At 42.3% G+C, this 19,854-nt stretch overlaps 1 protein-coding gene across 1 annotated transcript; it reads left to right on the top strand.

Annotated features, from left to right (window-relative positions):
- Nucleotides 1-1,541: 1,541 nt before the first annotated feature.
- Nucleotides 1,542-19,593, top strand: ASB9 (ankyrin repeat and SOCS box containing 9). Its single transcript, XM_017812369.1, has 8 exons — nucleotides 1,542-1,931; nucleotides 8,815-8,894; nucleotides 10,031-10,138; nucleotides 11,036-11,186; nucleotides 11,754-11,888; nucleotides 12,827-13,018; nucleotides 16,345-16,510; nucleotides 17,665-19,593. The coding sequence occupies exons 1-7, from the start codon at nucleotides 1,838-1,840 to the stop codon at nucleotides 16,467-16,469; spliced, it is 885 nt and encodes a 294-aa protein (XP_017667858.1). The 5' UTR covers nucleotides 1,542-1,837; the 3' UTR covers nucleotides 16,470-16,510; nucleotides 17,665-19,593.
- The last annotated feature ends 261 nt before the right edge of the window (nucleotides 19,594-19,854 follow it).

The raw sequence follows: 19,854 nt of genomic DNA, 5'->3' as shown, positions 1-19,854 counted from the left end.
CCATGGGTGACTAGGCAGTAAGGGGTTTCTGTCTTGTAGAATCCTCCTTACTATTGTTGAATTTAAAGCTCTTAACTAATACATCTTCACTTATAACCCTATCATTGCACATTTGGATGCACATGCTGATTCCTTTTAGTGGTGGAATTGCTGACATTTTTGGTAATATTGCTAAAGACATGATTATACATCATATGTGGCAACCAAGCCACTAAATTCAAGTAACACCAAAGGTGAAAATTAGTTTTTCCACTCCTTTTACATTTTAATCAACAAAACTCATACTTACACCACTTTCTCCATTTACACATTTTTCCCACAACAGTTCTAATGTGGAAATTTCAATGGCTAGGACACAAATGTAATTGCCAATCAGATTGAAGTATCAGCTCGCATCTAGCATGTGGGGCCAAACCCAGGAGGCAAGAGATTTTCAGCAGGGAGAGCCATGGAAAGGGCTGGCCCTATCCTCACCCATATCTCATCAGCAGTTGTGCACCAGCTTGTGCCCACCTTGCTTTCAAAGATTTCCCACTGGCAGGTTTTGGGGATGATGTTCAGCTGCTGCTTGTACCTTTTAACATAGCTGATTATTTTTAAAGATATGGATAAAGAAATCCTAAATATAATTCCAGATCTCTTGCATGTGTTACAGATAGGAATAAAAATGAAACCAAATTTCTTAGGCTCAGAATCCGACTAGCTTTAACAAGTTTGAATCCCCACACACACAAACACAGATTTTGCTTTAGTAGCCAGACAGAACAAAACCGGAAATGTTTACATGGTTTAGACATGTGCATGGAAGTTCTGCCTAATTGCACTTGCACACAAACGGGCAAATATTCAGTGACAGAAACAGGATTTTGTGCTTGTTTATGGGAAAAGAAAAAATTTAGGAAAGAAAAAAGTGCAAATAGAGATGATCTGTGAGAACAGAACTTCAACAAACAGACCCAGAGAAATGAGGTGAAGGTCCTCCTGAACAAATATTGCGATTTTTTTGCTAGTAGAGTCATGATGGTTTGTTTAGACTGAGAAATTGCTTAAAAATAAAAGGGCACTGCTTAGATACAAAACTCCTGGTATGACTGTAACTCGGTAAAATCAATTGAAGAGGGGAAATAGACACAAGTCCACATAGGGCTGCAATTTCCACTCCACACAGAGAGCACAGGGCCTCCAGTGGGAAGTGCAGCTCCCCAGACATGTGGTTTCAATATCTGTAGAATATGCAGTGATCACTGCTGTGCAGCAGGCGATCAGCTCTCCCTTTCTTTCATCCTGTTAGGGCTTGGCAGACTAGATGGGTGGTTTTGTACAGCGTGCTGTGTCCAGGGAGGTGCACAGCAAAGTTTCCTGCACACAACTTTCTGGGGAGCGGTGCAGATCTGCGCACTCGTGTCTCTGCGGGTTTTCTTTGCAAATCCCCTGCAGGCAGAGTTTGCTCAACTAGTTGAACTAGCTCTTTCTGTCTTGTTTTTTTGGCAAACTAAGAATTTCCTTCCTGATAAAAACTGACTGCGGGCGCCCCGATTGGGTGTCGTGTCGGAGAGGATGTGACATCAGGCACATCTCTCGCTTTGCTGGATCGCTGGCTGCTGACCAGGGCAGTCAGGGAGCTGCTTCGTTAAATCCCAACCCAGGTACTCGAGTTTCTGCACGGAGTGCTGCCGGCACCATGTCCCGGGCTGCTGCAAAGTCTGTTTGACTCATGCGGGCTGAGTCTGCTTCATAGATCACTCTGACCGCTGGGGGCTCACCGGGGACGATGGAATTTGAACTCTGGAGACCAACCACAAAGTGAAAAAACAGAAATTGGGCAGACAGAGCTGAGATGGATGATGAGAGAACAAATCAAAATGCCATCAAATTGCAAGCAGTTGGAGGCCAGGCGTCTGCAATGTCTCCATCAAACCCGCTGATGAGGGGTAAGTAACGCTCCTACCCCACCACAAGCCTTCAACTCTGCCGGAGGCGGCAAAGGACAGGGTCAGGCTGCAGTCGTGCTGCTCCCTGTGTCCAGCTTCAACAGGTCCACAATCAGTCCCACAAAATACTGTCATGCCTTTGCACTTTGGAAAGGATTTTTAAAAAGCTATTTCTACTCCATACTGAAATTTTGGTTGTTTTTTTTGTGTATCATAGAAAAGGGTATTTGACTACTGCAGTTTGTACAAGCAGAAACAAATGCAGCATTTGAACCACAGCACACTGAAAAACAAGTGGCAATGTGGCATATTTGACTTAAATTAGTGCCAGCTGGAAGCTCTCAGCACTGGCTCAGTTCTTTTCTTTTTCTTTCTTTTATTTTTAATTTTAATTTTTTTTTTTTTTTTTTTTTTTTTTTTTTTTTTTTTTTTCTTTTTTTCCTTTGTTGCATCATTTCTCCTTTTCTTTCAGATGAGCAAACCTAAGTGTTTTTGTCCAGGCTGAGCCACCAACCGTGGTGGGTTCTTCTGCAATGGCACTGTGATCAGTTGTGACCAATGCTGTTGTGGTCACATAACAGCAGTTATTCAGACAAATGGTCTCACTCTAATCACTGCTCTGTGTCTGGACCAGAGCCACTGAAAATATGGTATGGTGAAAAAAAGACAAGTAATTTATAACTTCACATAACAGTTTAGCTGGTCCTGTTCCACATAGCTGTTTCTATGAAGCTACTCCTTCATCTAGTGGTGACTGTAGAGGGAAAGAGGCAAATTAAGAAAATGTGACTTCACACTGTCCTCACTCCTTTCCTGGGCTGTTCAGGATGCTTCCACTCATACCAAATTGAAAGTTAAGACCATAAAACCACAATGCACAGTTGATCAGTCTATCTGCTGTGTAGTCTGCCTTTCCTCATGTGTGTCATATGTGTGCATCCTGAGGCTGGAGTGGGAGGGAAGGGACAGTGATGTTATTAACAGTATGAATTGAACCAGGACCACATTGGAGATGAGCTCCAGCAAAATGGAGGCTGGAAGGAGGGGATCCCCTATGGTGCACTGCTGGACACAGATAATTTGGTCCTTTGAAAATCAGGGTTCAGTCCATTCCTCTTGTGTTCACCTGTCAAAAAGCTCTGCTGGCAACTTCCAGCCAGAATGTATTTGGCTCAGGCAACATATATCACAAACTTTAAGGGATGGTCTTTGCATATGAAAAATATCATTTTTAGTGCTGTTCTGTGTAGTGCCTTTGTGTCTGCAAATATGTATGCAAGAGCATACCTTCACTGAAAGGACTTCAAAGTCCCTTTCAAGCTGCACCGCACGTGACAAGCGTGGAAGGAAACCAGCCAGGGACAGGCACGGAGGGTGCAACGCCCTCCATGTGGTCAGAGGCTGGAAGAAGTAACTTCATCCATCATTACAAAAAACAGTGCTCTAGAAAGATCCAGTGAAAGCTCTGTTGTCCACAGGGAGCAGTCAGAATTTGCATGGTTGTGTGGTTATTACTATAAAGCTCCCTCTGTATACACCACCCTGCCAGTGTCACATGCCCAAATGATGGCAATGCAGTCAAATATGACCAGGGGTTTAATGTGACCTCTGGTCTGGCTGGAATTTCCTGCGGTGAAAGGGAAGCTAGGTGACCCAATGCCACTGAAAGCCATTGGGATTTGGATGTCTAGATGCTGAACTACTGTCTTGGTAACAGAAAAACAATCTGGACCATCCACACAGCAGAAACAATGCAGGGTCTAAGGACTGATGATGTTCTCTGTCTTTTCCACCTTTCTTTCTCTCCTCCCTTGCTTGGTCTGGGCAAAATACAGCTGTCATATTCTACCCTGTACTCCATACCAAGGTGTGCTATGGGAGTGGGAGCTTGTGGAAGTGTGTTGTAGCTTGTGAGCCAGAACCTTTGAGAAGTTTATTGTGGGAGTTGAGAGCTTATTGAATGTATTGTAAAAATGAAGGGCTTGTTTTGAGAAGTGTATTGTAAAGTGTTAGCCGGCACTTTTTGAGTCTAAACAGTGGGCTCGTTTCCAGAATTAAGGCAACTGTACAATAAAGCACAAGATCTCCCTGACACATGATTTGGTGTATTTGTTCAAACTGACAAGAATTTACAACAAACATCATACCCCTGACTGGTGGGTCATGACACTTGTCCAGAAGGCTGATGTGAGGGTCACTATCAGAAGTCTCACTATAATCCAGGAAAGCTTCATCTACTGCCTTCTTGTCATCTTTAAGGTGAAGGGCCCTGAGTGGAAGCCATATGAGGAGTGGCTGAGGTCACTTGGTCTGTTCAGGCTGGAGAAGAGGAGACTGAGGGGAGACCTCAGTGCAGTTACAATTTCCTCATGAGAGGAAGAGGAGGGGCAGGCACTGATTTCTTCTCTCTGGTTACAGGACCCGAGGGAATGGCCTGAAATTACATCAGGGGAGGTTTAGGTTGGATATTGGGAAAAGGTTCTTCATCCAGAGGGTGGTTGGGCACTGGAACAGGCTTCCCAGGGAAGTGATCACACCACCAAGTCTGACAGAGTTCAAGAAATGTTTGGATGATACTCTCAGGCACATGGTGTGACTCTTGGGTCTGTCCTGTGCAGCGGTAAAGGTTGGACTTGATGATCCTTATACCCATAAGGTATACCGCTTCCAACTCAGCACATTGTGTGATTCTGTGATTCTGTGATTCTGTGATTCTGTGACTGGGGTCTGACTCAGCTTGCCTGTGGACTAAGGTGGGTAAATTTCAAATTTGGATGAAAAATCTTGTCTCTCTGTGAAAGAGCAGTTGTACATAATTTTGGCAATCAGAAATCCTTGTTCCAGTGGCAGTACATACAGTGAACACGATGTGTCACCCATGTTCACTGGTCCTGCTGCTTCACAGGCAGCTTTAGAGGGCAGAAGGTTTTGAACACTTTCCCAAAAGTCACTAGTTCAGAATTTTGAAAGACCATGGCCAGCTGGAACTGGCATTTCCTTAGGCCTTAATCAAATATAAATACTAATCATTTATATTACTGACAGTGTGCCTCCTGTGCTGTGTAGAAGAGGGATGTGAGATATGAAAATCCACTGCAGCCTCCCTCCTCTTCCAGGCAAGAAACACACATTCCGGCCGGGAGCAGACAGAAAACAGAAATTTTGTTCTTTGCCAAAAGGTGATGCCCTTGGTGCAGAAGCTGGGGGAATTTGCCTTCCCTTCTGGAGGGCTTGCCTCCCTGGTATTGCTTCAGGGTGGAGGTGTTTGCTGCAGATGGAGATAGGGCAGGAGGGGCATCAGCTTGGGGCCATGCAGTTCATGGCTGCAGATCTGGAAGTACGCCATGGCAATTAGTCATCAGTCATCAGACCTCTCTTTGCAAGGTATCCGAGGCTCGTGTGGAGAATTCCATAGCACTCCACTTCCATCTAGAATAAAACTCTTGGTTTCTCTCCGTATAGAACTCCCAGCTGGATTATGATGTGTTAACACATACCTCTTTATTTTTCACTAACATTTCTTTTTGATGCTTATATGGTCAATCTTTCAGTTCATTGTTACAGCTTGGCAAAATTACATGCTAATGGTCAGTCCACAAATGATCTGGCTCTTTTTAGTATCAGTAGAAACCTGTATTTTCTCAAATAAGGGCTGAATGGATAAAATCTGCACATAGATATATCCCTCTTTGTAACCAGAATGCTGACATGATGATATAACAAGTCAGTAGATTGCACAAACCCCTGCCTATATTTGTGTGGCCAAAAAAAGATCAAGTTGCAGCTCAGAAAACTTGTTCTTCAATCTAGATTTTTAGAATTTCTATAAACATACTTCCCTTACAACTCATGCAAATTGGGCAATGGCATTAGTTTCTAAATGGGACAAAGCTTTTTACAGACCTTGGAAACACAAACAACTGTATTACAGGCAGGATAAGCAAGAACAACAGCACAGCCAGATAAGCATCAATTTGACACACATCACTTTAGAGCAAAGTTATTTTAATCAGTTAATTCTGTGCTTTAATAATTGTAGCAGTTTGGCTACCCTTATGAGACCAGAACTGCAGCTTCTGGAATTGGCTGTCCATCTGCTAAAGCAGAAGGATGTTTCTGAACTTATTGAAACTATGTGTCTGTTGTGGGACATGGCCCATGGAACATAGAAGGAGGCAGGCAGAGCTCAAATGAAGCTAATAACAAAAATTACACATTTCTTTAGAAGCTAATTCATGGAGTCATAGTATAGTTTTGGTTTGAAGATACCTTTAATGTCCCTGCAATGAGCAGGAACACCTTCCACCAGAGCAAGATGCTCAGAGCCTTGTCCAACATGATCCTGAATGTTTCCTCTCTGGGCAACCTGCTCCAGTATTTCACCGCCCTCAATGTAAGAATTTTCTTTCTTATATCTAGTCAAAATCTAACCTTTTCATTTAAAACCTTTACCCCTTGTCTCCTTGTCACAACAGGCCCTGCTAAAAAGTTTCTCCTCATCTTTCTTATATGCCCATTTAAGTACTGAAAGGCTGCAGTGAGGTCTCCCCAGAGCCTTCCCTTCTCCAGGCTGAACAATCCTGAATCTCACAGCTTTTCCTTAGAGGACAGGTGCTCCATCCCTCTGATCATTTTTGAAGCTCTACTGTGGACCTGCTCCCACAGGTCCGTGTCTTTCCCATGCTGAGAACCCCAGTGCTGTATGCAGTATTCCAGGTGGGATCTCATGAGAGCATAGGGGCAGAATCACCTGCTGGTGATGCTGTTTTTGATGTAGACCAGGATATGGTTGACATACTCCAGCCTGTATGGATACCAGGTGTTGCCCCAGCTGAGATGCAGCAGCTTGGATGCACTTGACCTTGTGGGACCTCATGAGGTTTTTATGGGCCTACTTCTTGAGCTTGTCTGGATCCCTCTGGATGGCATCCCATCCCTCAGGAGTGTCAACTGCACCACTCAGCTAGATGTCATCTGCAAACTTGTTAAGGGTGCACTCAGTCCCTCTCTCTATGGCTTGATGAAGACATTGAATAACGCTGGTCCCAGTGCAGATCCCTGAGGAACACCACTTGTCACTGATGTTCATTGGGACATTGAGCCATTGGTCACTACCCACTGAATGAGACCATCCAATCAACTCCTCATCCACCAAACAGTTCACCCATCAAATTCATCTCTCTCAAATTTAGAGAGAAGGATGTCGTGGAGAATCATGTCAAAGGTCTTACAAAAGTCCAGATAAATGACATCTGTAGCCCTTCCCTTGTCCACTGATGTAGTCACTCCATTGCAGAAGGCCACTAGGTTGGTCAGGGAACTGATATACACCACCCAGATCTCCTGAGTTCATTCCTCTGTTCATTTCAAGTACTTATAATCATTGGGGTGGACATGAAGTGGCTCAAAATGTTGTATTGTCATAGGAGAAATATCCTTTTGCCTATATGAACAACTACACAAGTGTATTGCACAGTTTTAAAAGAGTCTTGCAAGAATAACTATAAATCTATAGCAGACTTTTTGCAGCCACAATGCCAGCAAAAGTCACCCCCCCTACCTAACATAGTTATGCAGGCAAAGATTTCTGTGTATGATGAACAACATATTTCAGATACCACCATCTTCATGTCACCATTTACATAGGTGCAGAATTTTTCAATTACAGACACATTTTAAGCCTTAATATACTAGATCTCATCTTGTTTAAATTTGTGCTCCTTTGCTGACCACCCTTGAAGGTGAGAGAGCAATAGCCCAACAGGCTGGGAGATGGTTGACACAGTTGGTCATCACCTCTTTACAGCACACCATGGCATAGTCACAAGGGGCAAGACACTGGTCGTGAGAGGTTCAGGTCTCCCATGCATGGTCATACCTGAGACAAGATCTGTGAATCTTGTATGAGCACTGACATTATCACCTTATCTGTAAAAGTTATTTTAAAGAATTATGGTGGCTTATTAGGATTTTTTTGCTGAAGGTGGGCTTCAGCATTCCATTCCATATATGTAGTCTAGTATAATCCTGAAAACCTCAGCAACTCATCCAGCAAATCAGTCATTGGGGTTTTCTCTGTAGTTAGTGGAAGGAGAGTGGGACATCTTCAGAGAGCAGCAAAATGTGTTTCCAAAAGAAGTTAGGTAAAGTGCCCTCTAGAAATGCTTCCCTTCCTTCCCAGGGGGAACCTGGGCTATTGACATAGACCAGGCACTGGGTTCTGAGTTGTTGAATGCTGAAGGAGGTAAATATCTCCCAGAGGGATTATTGCTGTCAGCTGGCTCTGAGTGATAAAATCTGTAATACTGAAGATCTTCTATTAATATTTACATGGTATATATGTTTTGTACCTCACTTTGTGGTTTCAATAACACAGAAAACACAGTTATTACTTATAATGCACCACTCCCACCTAACACTGAACACTGAAAGGCAAAATTAATAGGTAACACAATTTACCTCTTTGTACTTTGTTACCTTCTCTTGCTAAGTACTGACCCTAGCCCAGTTCTGAGCAGGGGTAAATGTCTGGGCAGCCATAGTCTCTTCAAAAGTTCTTTTGAGTTAATTGGTAAAATGTAATGAGTTCATGAAAGCAAAGGCACTGGAAATAATTGAAAGAGAGGGACAAGTTCAGCCAGAGTCAGGTGATATTCTGCAAATCCCTCTCCAGTCTTCTGAAAGGGAGTGCAGCTGCTCAGTGCAAACACAGGATGAGTTAAAAACACACTCAGAGAGAAGTCATTCTTATGTCTCCCTCCCAGCAGCTGCTCCAAGGAAAGCCTGGCAGGTCAAATAAATAAAATAGAAGAGAGGTCACAGAGTTGAAGTAAAGTATGCTGATGGAGTTCCTAGCCTTCTTCCTGTCTTTCTTTTTATACAGACTTTGTTTCAGACTGGTCTCCTCTACATGAAGCCTCTATCCATGGGCGTCTGCTTACTGTGAAGAAACTCATTGAACAGGTACTCCTCCACCAGGCTGCTGTGGTCTCTGCTGGGTTTGTTCAGTGGTTGGATGTGATCTGTGCTTTACTGTGAAACTTCCAGGGTGAGAAAATCATGCTGACCAGACTGCAGTGAAATTTCCATGTAGCAGGTTTTTTTCCCAGTTCCTTGCCCAGCACAAGCTCTGTGCACTAAGCTGATGATGCGTTGACCTATCCAGGGTGATACTTTAATTCTGGTGCAAGTAATGGGAGCCTTGTTGCCAGGATCTCTGGATGGCTGAGGGATTCCCTCTGCAGCTCCTGTGCCTGTGAGCAGCTTTTGGTGCCCCATTTGGGGGACAGCTCTGGACTCAACTTGTGTTGAGGTTTCAATTCATCCACTCACACATTTGTTTCTGAAGTGCCCGAGGGTATCCTGGGGTCCTGCTGCTGCTGCAGAAGGATAGGACTAGGGAGAAGTGATTTCTGAATGTCACCATTTCTTTGAAATCCTTGAATTTAGCTAGTGGAGGAGTTGATGGAAAGGGAAAGGATACTGGACTCTTCCAGCTTAACCTTCTGAAGCCCTTGCTAGAAACTAAAGATCTTGTAGAATGAAACCAATGGTTTCTAATACAGGGACTGGCTTTCCTTCAGTGGGTGCCTTGCTGCAAAGGGCAGAAAACACTTCAAGAGCGTTTCTGGATTGGACCCAGTCAAACAACCGCAGACTCAGTGGGCAGGAGGTCAGAAGGCTTAAGCAGTGATATAAAAAGGCAGCAGTCACAGCCCTGCCAAGAGCTTTAGTAGCAATTTTTTGTATTTTTTATTATTATTATTTATTTCATATTTTGCTATTCATGGTGTGCTAGAAAAAAAATCATGCTCAGTTCATAACAGGATGTCTGTACTGTGCCATGGGACAGTCCATTACAGCTTTCTGTGCTGATTAGCAGTGTGTAGAAGAAAAGACCTCTTGTATGCTGTGCCAGTATCCACTCCAGCCAAAGCATCACAAGTATCTGCTTACTTTTTGAGATAAGAAGCTACAGGCAGTTGAGGAAGTCTGATTACATACAACTTTAAATCCAGAAAGGGGTTGTTGTTGCTATTGTTGTTTTGTATGGGCCTTTTGGTAACTGGTTGTAATGATTTTTTCTGTTATCTTATCAGGGGAGTGATGTTAACCTTGTTACAGCTGACCAGGTGTCTCCTCTCCATGAAGCCTGCCTAGGGGGTCATGCTGCTTGTGCCAGTGTCCTATTAAAACACGGTGCTCAGGTGAGTACATGATGGACAGGCCGTTGTCTCTAGTGTTAGTATGTTGTATTACCACATTTTAATGCTAAGTGATGCCATGGCAGCATATCACTGTGATTTGCACTCTGTACTTACCTCTGCTTAAGGTACTTACGTAAAATGCACTTCTTTACATAGCAAGCCAGAAAGCACGGACATAGCCAACAGGTATTAATGTTCTTTAGATGAAGATGCAATGTTCTCATAATTTACAGGAACAAGGGGAAGTTCATCTTGCAAAGGATTTATAATCTCTCAGCAGTTAAGGGTGTATTTTATTTTGTGCACACATTAATCTCATTGGTATCAACATGCAGAGTCTCGAGTAGAGGTGTAGGACTGCTGGGATCAACTGATAATAAAATGGAAAGAAAATGAAAACAACATGCAAGTAAAATGGGGAAATAGTGTCTCATGGTCACTACTTTTGAAGCTAATGTCAAAGTTGACTCACACATATATTACCTTTTAGTTTAAAATTTAAAAAAAAAATATGTAAAAAAAGTAAAAGAAGGGGAGTGCTGCACACTTTCAGCCAGAAATGCACAATTTCAGGAGAGAGCTTTGGGCAGGTGTGTTTCAGCTGAGATGACTGAGAAATGGGCACACATTTAACTTGATAACTCCCAAGAGACCCTGGAGTGGCACTGAGTAAATATATATTTTGCAGGAGAGGCTTAGGTGCAATTTAAAAAATATATTTTTAATGATCATGTTAATTAAAAATTAATAATCTTCAGAAGCACCAGGGAGTTTTGGCACGGAATTAAATAAAATGTATTGAGAACCCTATTACCTTATGAGAAACTGGATAATTGTCATCAATTTTGAAATAACAAGAAGACAAATAAAATGCCTGATTGAGTTATTTTCCCCCAGGTGAATGGAGTGACTGTTGACTGGCACACTCCTTTATTCAGTGCTTGTGTCAGTGGCAGTGTGGCTTGCTTGAATTTATTGCTGAAGCATGGAGCCAGCCTACACCCACCCTGTGACTTGGCATCCCCCATCCATGAAGCTGCTAAGAGAGGTAACCTCACAGGCATCAGCCCTCTTTTCCAAGTTGCTAGCAATGTGTTGAGGTAGAAGAGAGAGATAAAAATAATTTTCTCAGTTTGAGTCATGTAAAATGCCTTGCTAGTTGGTCTTATCATGAGGGGTGCAGTTCTTTCCACCCCTACTGCTCATCAAGGGCAGGTCAGCTCAGCGTCAGATCTTCTGAGCTCACATGGTGACACCCGGAAGGGAATGCATTATCCAAGTCAGCCGCCTAAAACGTGGACATTTGAAGGAGAAGTCTAACTATCCTCAAAAGCAGTGGAGAGAAACACAGAGGGATTAATCTCATCTTCAGTAGACATCTGAAATGAATCAGATAAAATCAGATAAAATATGAGGCCTTTAGCCTGTTTTGCTGAGTGTGGCTTTGCAGCTCCTGTTCTCCAGGCTGGATACACTGGAATGGATAAAAGTATTACACTACAACCTCTTGACAAAACATTGAATCTTTGCCAAACTTCACCACTGCAACAGAGAATTTGCTGGGAAAAAAAAAGTCTCATCTCTCTGAGTTGACTCTTCCTTTATCCCTTTTAAGGTCATGTGCAATGTGTTGAACTCCTTGTATTCCGTGGGCTAAATATAGATCACAACATCAAGCATCTGGGTACTCCACTTTATGTAGCTTGTGATAACCAGCAAGTGAACTGTGCCAAGAAGCTGCTCGAGTCAGGTAAAAATAAAAATAAAGAACGGTGTACTTTTGTTTCCTGCAACAGCTGTCTTTGGATTATCTTTGCCTCAAAGACTTAGAGACCCTCCTGCCTTGGGACCTGGAGAGGTTTCACTCCTAATGGCAGTCCTGGGTTGAATGTGGTAGTAGGGTGACCAAGATCTTCTTGAGCCAGGAGCTAAGCTTTACAGCTTCCAACAAAATGATAGTTGATTCTGTATTTCACATGACTGATGGTGTCTGGACCTCTTTTCTCAAGAAGTCAAATATAACTTAATCTAAATATTAAATGTTTGCTGCTATTTTCTTTTTTTCTGATAGTTTATTTTTTGCTGCCTCCTATATATAGGAATGTGTACTATAAAAACATTATAAATGGTTTTGAATTAGCTCTGCAGCTCACCCTTCTTAAGGTGTTTTAGGAACCATTATTCCAGAGTAACAAATGGGGGAATTCTCATCAGGGATGCTTATACCCTCTTCTACCAAGGACCTCTAGAACTTTTCCATCTTTACATTTTTTACCCAATAGATACTTTGGCATTTGGGGATTCCACCAGCTTAAGCCTCCAGTACAGAGCACGTTGAAACCTTGCATGTATATTGAGGGATGGGGAGTAAAGGTGGGACATAGGTGGAACTATACCTTTGTCCTGCTTCAAGATATCCACGAGCTGGGCTGTGGATGAAGGACTTCCTCATGTACCATTCCTCTGGGATCATTTTCTTAGTCACAACCCCACTGCTCCTCAACCACTGTGAGTTGTGCATGTGCAAGTTGTAGTACCAAGCCCAAGCATAAAGCAGTCCACCTCTACCTGGGTGCTACATCATTTATGTGTTATTCGGAGCAGTAGCAGCAAGTACAGTAAATGGAAATAAGCTACTGTATAGTCATTATTCTTTGACATTATTCTTTGTCATCTGTTGGTGTTCAGGAGCAAATGTGAACATTGGCAAAGGCCTGGACTCCCCTCTGCACGTGGCTGCCAGGAATTGCAATGTGGAGCTGGTGACGCTGCTGATGGACTTTGGAGCAGACATTTGGGTGAAGAACGCTGATAACAAGAGGCCGATGGAGCTGGTCCCACCTGGCAGTCCTGTGGGCCAACTATTCCTGCAGAGAGAAGGTGCCCCTTAGTTCTTGTTTTATTTAGGGAAAAACTATGCAGACTTTTGCAAAAGGCTATGCTACTCCAGGCTACTTACACCAAAAAACCTTGAATAACTAAGCTTGCCCCTGTTCCCTGGCATAGGGACACTATGTTTTCTAGTGCCAGAATATAGTGGCTCTCTAACAGTGGTTATGGTAAGAATAATAACCCATCTTGAACCTTTGGATTGTGAATCTACTGCATTGGGGAGCAATCTTATGGAGCTTGCAATATAATGAGTAATAGTGTTTAGGGTGAAAAAAACAAGCAAAACACTCCTTAGAAATTAATGGTAGCTTTTTCTCATTACATAAACCAGTGAAGTTAGGGAGGATCTCCCAGTTCCTTTGTGTCTGAGATGGGAGTAGAGCCAGGAGTGTTCTCTGGAGCAAATGCAGGCAGCAAACCACCTCTGATGGGAGTTGAGGATAACCAGTGAGTGCGAGGACTGGCATCTTTGGTTATACAGTCAGTTTTGCGCTGGATATTGGTCTCAGCACAAACGTATAAATGCAAATTTGCAACCAGAAAAATTTTAATGCATGTGATAATAAAAAAAGTATATCGAAGAACTTATTTTTTAGTTCTTTGTGCTAAACTTTGATTCTTGGGCCAAGTTCTTACACAGATGCAAAAGTATCTTTAAAATGAAAGACTATATTATTTTACTTTTTTTGGGTGGGCATTAAGGAAAACTGCGCAGGAATGATATAATGAATATATATATTTATATACATTTAAACACTAGGCTTTTTTTAAAGGCCAACACTACATGCTGAATAATCCAGCAGTATAATCATAAACTTTAGGAAGTATTTATTTTGTATATGTAAATTAAATAGTTCCAGATAATTTTATTTTATTGATTATGAACTCTTTAATTAATTATGGAGAGAAATGTTACTTGCCATTCTTGAGGGAAATGAGACTAAGGTCTCCGGTGTCTGCTTATTTTTGTATACTTGTCTTCTTTAGATTTTCTCTCAATCATCAAGCTATACACATTACTAAATAATCTGGATTTTCAATGTTTTAAACAAGTTGATGATGGTGTGGTCCATGACTTTATTATACCAGTTACATGTTGATGTGATTGTTGCCATGGAGAAATTTACACCAAGGTAGAACTGGAATAACAAAATGATGAATCAAGCCCTGCTTGAAATAGTAACAGGAAAATAATAGCATGGAAGCAACTGCGCTGTCCATGTTATGCATGAGCAACGGATATTTGGTTTCCCAGCCTAATCTATGGTGCACAGAGCAGTGATCTTTCTGAGTTCCAACCCTTGCTCTGCTTGACTCCTGACTCCCATGGCACTGTGTGTGTCCTGTTTATTTGAGATAGAAAAACAGGCACACCCTGTGGAGCTGGCCCGAGAAACTCTGCTGACAGCTCAGGCAGTAAGGAACTTTTTTAAGTGAAACTCAGCAATCAAAATCAGAAACAATAAATGCCTGAATGGATATTTTCTGTGGAATAGTGTTTTGCTGATGTTCTCCAACATGCCCTTCTCTGAGTAGGGTCATGGCTGAAGGACAGCTGATATCTGACTTCTTTGGCCAGCTGAATGCAATCTGGAGAGTGGTGCAAATACTACCCGTCTTGTTTCACACAGAGGTTTGGAAATGTGCTGTAGGGATCATTCACCCCACCAGCCTCACGACCCCTCAGCACCAGCTGATTCTCCCCTGCCCTGCCCCCAAGCATGGCTCCTCTCCCCCCCACACCCCAGATGCTGGGGAACAGGAGCCCCCCAGCCCATGGCTGGGCAGGCTGCAGGGAGTGTGTTTTGCCAACAGAGACAAGCTGGTGAGTGTGCTGACCCAGTTGCCTTCCCAGAGCAGATGTGGTACATGTTGTGGTTTCCCTTCCCACACCTTCACCATGCTTCTGGAACACCTCACACTCTCCTTGCATTGTAGGGAGGGTCCTACGTGTGGGTGAGAGCTAATGATCCAGAAAATGTGCTGTGTTTTTGAAGAGTATGCTTGTGCTTCCTAAATATTTTCCAGTGTAGTGTCATGGCTTGTGTTATGATAAGTCTTCATGTTTTGGGTTTGGTTGCTTTTTCTTTTAATGGAAGCTTTTTTTTTTTTTTTAAATGTGAGGTTCATAGTCACATTTATCTTTGGGATCAGAGTGGTGAAGTACAAATGCAGTGTTATAGTGCAACAGTCAGTTTAACTTGCCCCATATCGGCTTGCCTTGTTTTGTACCCAAGAACAGGGTAACTAAGTCACATGCTGACACCTAGCAGAAGGGTGCAGCCCTTTGCAGTCTTTTGGTAGCACAGCAGTTTTCAGCCTTAGAGAGCTGTTTGAAATGTGGTGTCCTGCATAAGGGAAGTCTCAAAAGGTGATCAAAGCTGCGACCTCACTGCATTTTTGCTGTAGCCTCCCTTCCTTCCCACTGCACAGCACTCCTCTACCGGCACCAACACTTCAGCTCTCAGAGCATGGCTATCTCAGCTGCCAGGCAGGCAGGCATGGGCGAGTGGCACCTAAACTGTCCCCTCCCAGCTCACTTACCTCCGTCTTGCTTTCTGCAGTGTCTCTTCTAATCTCCTCCCCAGTCCCAGCATCCAGCCCCCACATCCATGCCTGTCTTTCTTACCTGCACTCCCACAGTCCTCTGCCACCCTCCACACTGTGGCCTCTGTGCAAATGATGCCCTGGGGGGATAAACACTGACAGGTACAATAGTTAAAACTTCACATAGGATCTACCTCTTCCTGAAAAAGATAAGTGACCCAAACAAGTGTATTATGGGTGTAAAATAAGTGTATTATACTTAGATTTTTAAAAAAGTGACAAAGATTCTTCAGCAAGGCTTGCATTTATCAACATGGGACCAGTTAATCTGGAAGTTTAAATAAAGAATTATATAGTGTTTCTTTTGCTATGTGTTTGTCACTGTTATGAATTACATCTCAAAAAAGTAGTGGACTGAAAATTTGGATCTCACAGGGAAAGCGAGGGAAGGAAGGACTTTTAAGGTAGTATCAATCATAGACAACACAAACTGCTTCACACTCGATCATCTTAAAAGGAAAGGCTGATGCTGTTGATGCTAATTGCAGCTGTATAATGACGGAGTGGATTAGTCATGGACTGGAGTGCTGGTTGGCTGATGTCCTTTGGTGGGTGAAGGTTTGGCTTTTCACTGCTGAATGTAAAAACCTGGTGAGAGGTGGGTTGCAAGAGATGGAGAGATCAGTGATGCACAGCTACTGTTTCAGTTTTATAATTTTGACACTGTAAAGCCACGTATGTAACTTTTTCCATGCCTCTTTCTACAGGGCCACTGTCCTTGATGCAGCTGTGCCGCCTGTGCATCAGGAGGTGCTTTGGATACAAGCAACATCAAAAAATAACTGGACTTCTCCTCCCAGATGAGCTGAAACATTTCCTTCTCCACATTTGAGCCTTTAATATTCAAAATGGTGCCTTTAACAACACAGCAAGGTTTGTTGACTCTTTTTTCATCACTAGTGTTGCTAGTGTCTGCAATGTTAAATTATGGCAATTTCTGATCTCTAGTAAAGCCTGGGTCCAAGAAGCACAGGACTGACTGACTTGCTCAGTCCTCACTGCCGCCACTCCCACCAAATCCATAATTTGGAAAGAAACAATCCTGCATGGTTGCATGGTGAATCTTGGAAATGTAACTTGAGAACCCCCTTGAAAGCATAGAAAATTAACATTTTAAAACAGATTTGATTCTCTGGCACAGTTTCAGTGGTCTCGTGGTTGACAACCCCCAGTCCAGCACTAACAGCACTTCACTCATGTGTTAAGCACACTAAAGAGTAAGCAGAGCTCACGAGCCTATCATCTGTGAGGGCTGAACCCGCACCAGTGTACAGGTAAGGAAAGAGAACCGAACTGAACCAAACAAGAGAGGCCCTCTGGCAGAAGTTATTTATTTTCTAAGGATATCACACTGCAGACAGATAAGCACCAACCAACAATCATCTGCATTTAGGCCAGCATCTGAAATAGGCATTTCTGCCATGACAGCAAGTAGGTCAGTGCTGATGGCAGCTTCCTACAGTGCAATAATAGTGAGGGCAGAGTTTTTAATCATCCATTAAAATCACTTATTCCTGATACTTTGAGACATAAAAGAGCTACACTTCAGAACTACACATTTTGTCCTTGTAGCATATTATTTTTCAAGGACACAGGCTAACAGGCTATCAGTTGCAGACATCAAGTGCCTCCCTTTTTTGCCCTGAAAATTAGGTGATATTTCCTAAGCATTTTTCAGCATGCATCAGAAAAACAACAGCTTCTATCCCCCTTCCCCACCCAAGAAAAGAGATCATCTTAGGAGTGAGATAATCTTTTTTTCTTGGAGAGTTGCTACCTCATAGAATTTTCCATGGGAGTGGTAATAATAACACCTCCAATGTGTGGTCATAAAACAAACAATGAAAATACCGAAATTAAAATCCATTCCAAAATAAAAAAATAGTGGACAATTTCTGCCCCCTGTTCAGTTGCTGAGCAGCTGACTCAGTGTATGATATATGTGGTTCTTATTCCACTGAGGTCATAAGAACACATATTCCCTCCAGCTAAACTTTTAACACTGGGCATTTTTCTTTTCCTTTCAGAAACAGGTCCTGCTGCCACAAACCAAAGAGAAGTTATGACCACTCCATGCTCTCTTGGGTGCTCCCCTGGAAACATCAGCTGCCTGATACTTGTGGGAGCAAGGATGAGGAGACTCCAACTCTTCTTCCCTCTTGAGCTTGCCCTGTTCCTTCTTGAGCTGTGAACCACGGTGCATCTGCATTGCCTGAGAGCAACAGTGTACCCACTGCCTCCCATGATGGGTTGCCGCCACATATTCCCTGTGTTGGAGGGGCAGGCCATGCACTTTGGTGCTTCTGGAGATCCTTTTGTTTTTCATTTCACTGTGGAGCACTGTTAAGGGTGGACTGGGTGTGCAAAAAGTGTGATGACATCGTTAACACTGGCAATGACATATGCAGAGTCCTCATCTCATAAGTGGAGAGACTGGCAGCCTTCAGACACACCAAAGCTTATTTTGATGTTTACCACTGTGCCAGTGTGTGGTGCCAGCCTTCCTTTCACATATGGGAAGTTAAAGAGGAGGGATCAAATGCTACCTTGGATGCTGGTATTTGATGTAAATTACAATTCAAATCCTTGTCTGGACAACATGACTGCTGGCTGTAGGTATCCAGTATGATATTTGATTCCTTTGTGCTGATCAAACGCAGCACAGTTCTGTTGGTTTTGTGGGACACTAAATCATACCCTAATGGGACAAAATGACAAAACCAGTTATGTCTGTAGCTACTCTGGTGATAGAGACACCTGGAAATGTTCATTTATCTGACCCAATTCATCACACATATTTGAGCCATGTAAAAATTAACTGGTTGGTTTAAGATGGCCTTCTAAATTATTTCCCTCCTGCTGGGGAAATAGACATCTGTCTTTGCAGAGGTTGAATAGAATAAACCTATTCATGATGAAGGCTGAATAAACCTATTCATGAAAATAAAGGCATCTTGAATGGGAAAGGTGGATCCTTCTAAAATCAGCATCTTAAGCCAAATCCTCTGTTTAAGCTGAACAGGCTGGGAACGGACAATGAACCAGTCCTTAAATATTGAAGATTAAAGTGTGAAGAATCCTTGCTTTGGTGACACATTGGAAAGCTGAAGATTCATCTTATTATATTTGAGATGATGGAGAAACATTCTTTTTACATACCAATTTTATCTTTTACCTTTAGACATCTTATTTTGTAACTTCAGCCAATGGGTTTATAGGAGTAATGCTAATATCAGAAGAAAACTGCTCTGAGAATGTGATGAGAGTGTTGCTTCCAATTTGATTTTCTTCTGGAAATTTCATGATATGACACTGTTTACTTGAATTTTCTCTGGCCAAGTGTAATTAGGATGAATTCTGTATGCTCAGCTTGTATCATCTCGGCATATTTGCTTATTTATTTTCATATAAACTGTGATCAACACTGGTGAATTATAGCTTTATGCATCAACACTTATCCAGTTATAAACTGTAAAAGTTGTACAAGGTGCAAACTGAATAAGCTCATTGAAGGTGAGGTTTGAATTTTTTTTCTATATTTGAAACCATTCAAAATGTAATGCATTACTTGAGTGATTGTCAGGAATATATTTTATCAGATTCTTTCCTGTTGTTCTAATAGCAGTTTAACAGTAATTAAGTTTCAATTTTGTAGGTTATTTTTTCAAAAATAAATGGTTTATACTCTTTTGTTTGTTTTTCACTTGTTTTTTAAATGATGGGCCTAATTTTGTGGATTGTCTGATACTGTGGAATTTTGGACTGAATTCTGACTGTTTGCAATCCTGCATACAAGTGGTAGTGTACAGAATAGTTCTTTTAAATAGAACAATAACAAAGATAAGACTAAAATGCAAATACTCTGCAAATATTGCATTTTGCTGATGTTTTAAGGTGGAGCTGGACTCTGGTAATTTCTTTTCTGCTCACTTGGGGGTTAGTGAAAAGGAGACAGAGATTACATAGAGTAGGAAAAGATGTGAATTAAGATGGTCCCTGTCTAAACTAAAGTTTGTTTCGATTTGGTTGTTTGTTTTTGTTTTTTTTTTTTAAACTGATTTTCATCAATTAGTTTCCTCTGCTGCCTTGGCAAAAGGCACCTGTAATGTTCTGGGTGCCATTGTGTGTGTCTACACTACAGGAACCCTTTACTGGATGTGAGGGTGTGGAGATCCCTGTATGGTCATAAATCCAACAGGTGTCTGTCAGTTGGGTAC

Source organism: Lepidothrix coronata, unplaced genomic scaffold, assembly GCF_001604755.1.
Source record: "Lepidothrix coronata isolate B3197 unplaced genomic scaffold, Lepidothrix_coronata-1.0 Scaffold35, whole genome shotgun sequence".
Lineage (NCBI taxonomy): Eukaryota > Metazoa > Chordata > Aves > Passeriformes > Pipridae > Lepidothrix > Lepidothrix coronata.
Note: the sequence above shows the minus strand (reverse complement) of the source record. Positions and strands in the feature narration are given on the sequence as shown.

Coding starts and splice junctions, on each gene's coding strand:
- ASB9 (XM_017812369.1), top strand. CDS start 1,838: ATGGATGATGAGAGAACAAATCAAAATGCCATCAAATTGCAAGCAGTT. Junction 1,932..8,814: donor ATCAAACCCGCTGATGAGGG/GTAAGTAACGCT, acceptor CTTTTTATACAG/ACTTTGTTTCAGACTGGTCT. Junction 8,895..10,030: donor TGAAGAAACTCATTGAACAG/GTACTCCTCCAC, acceptor TTATCTTATCAG/GGGAGTGATGTTAACCTTGT.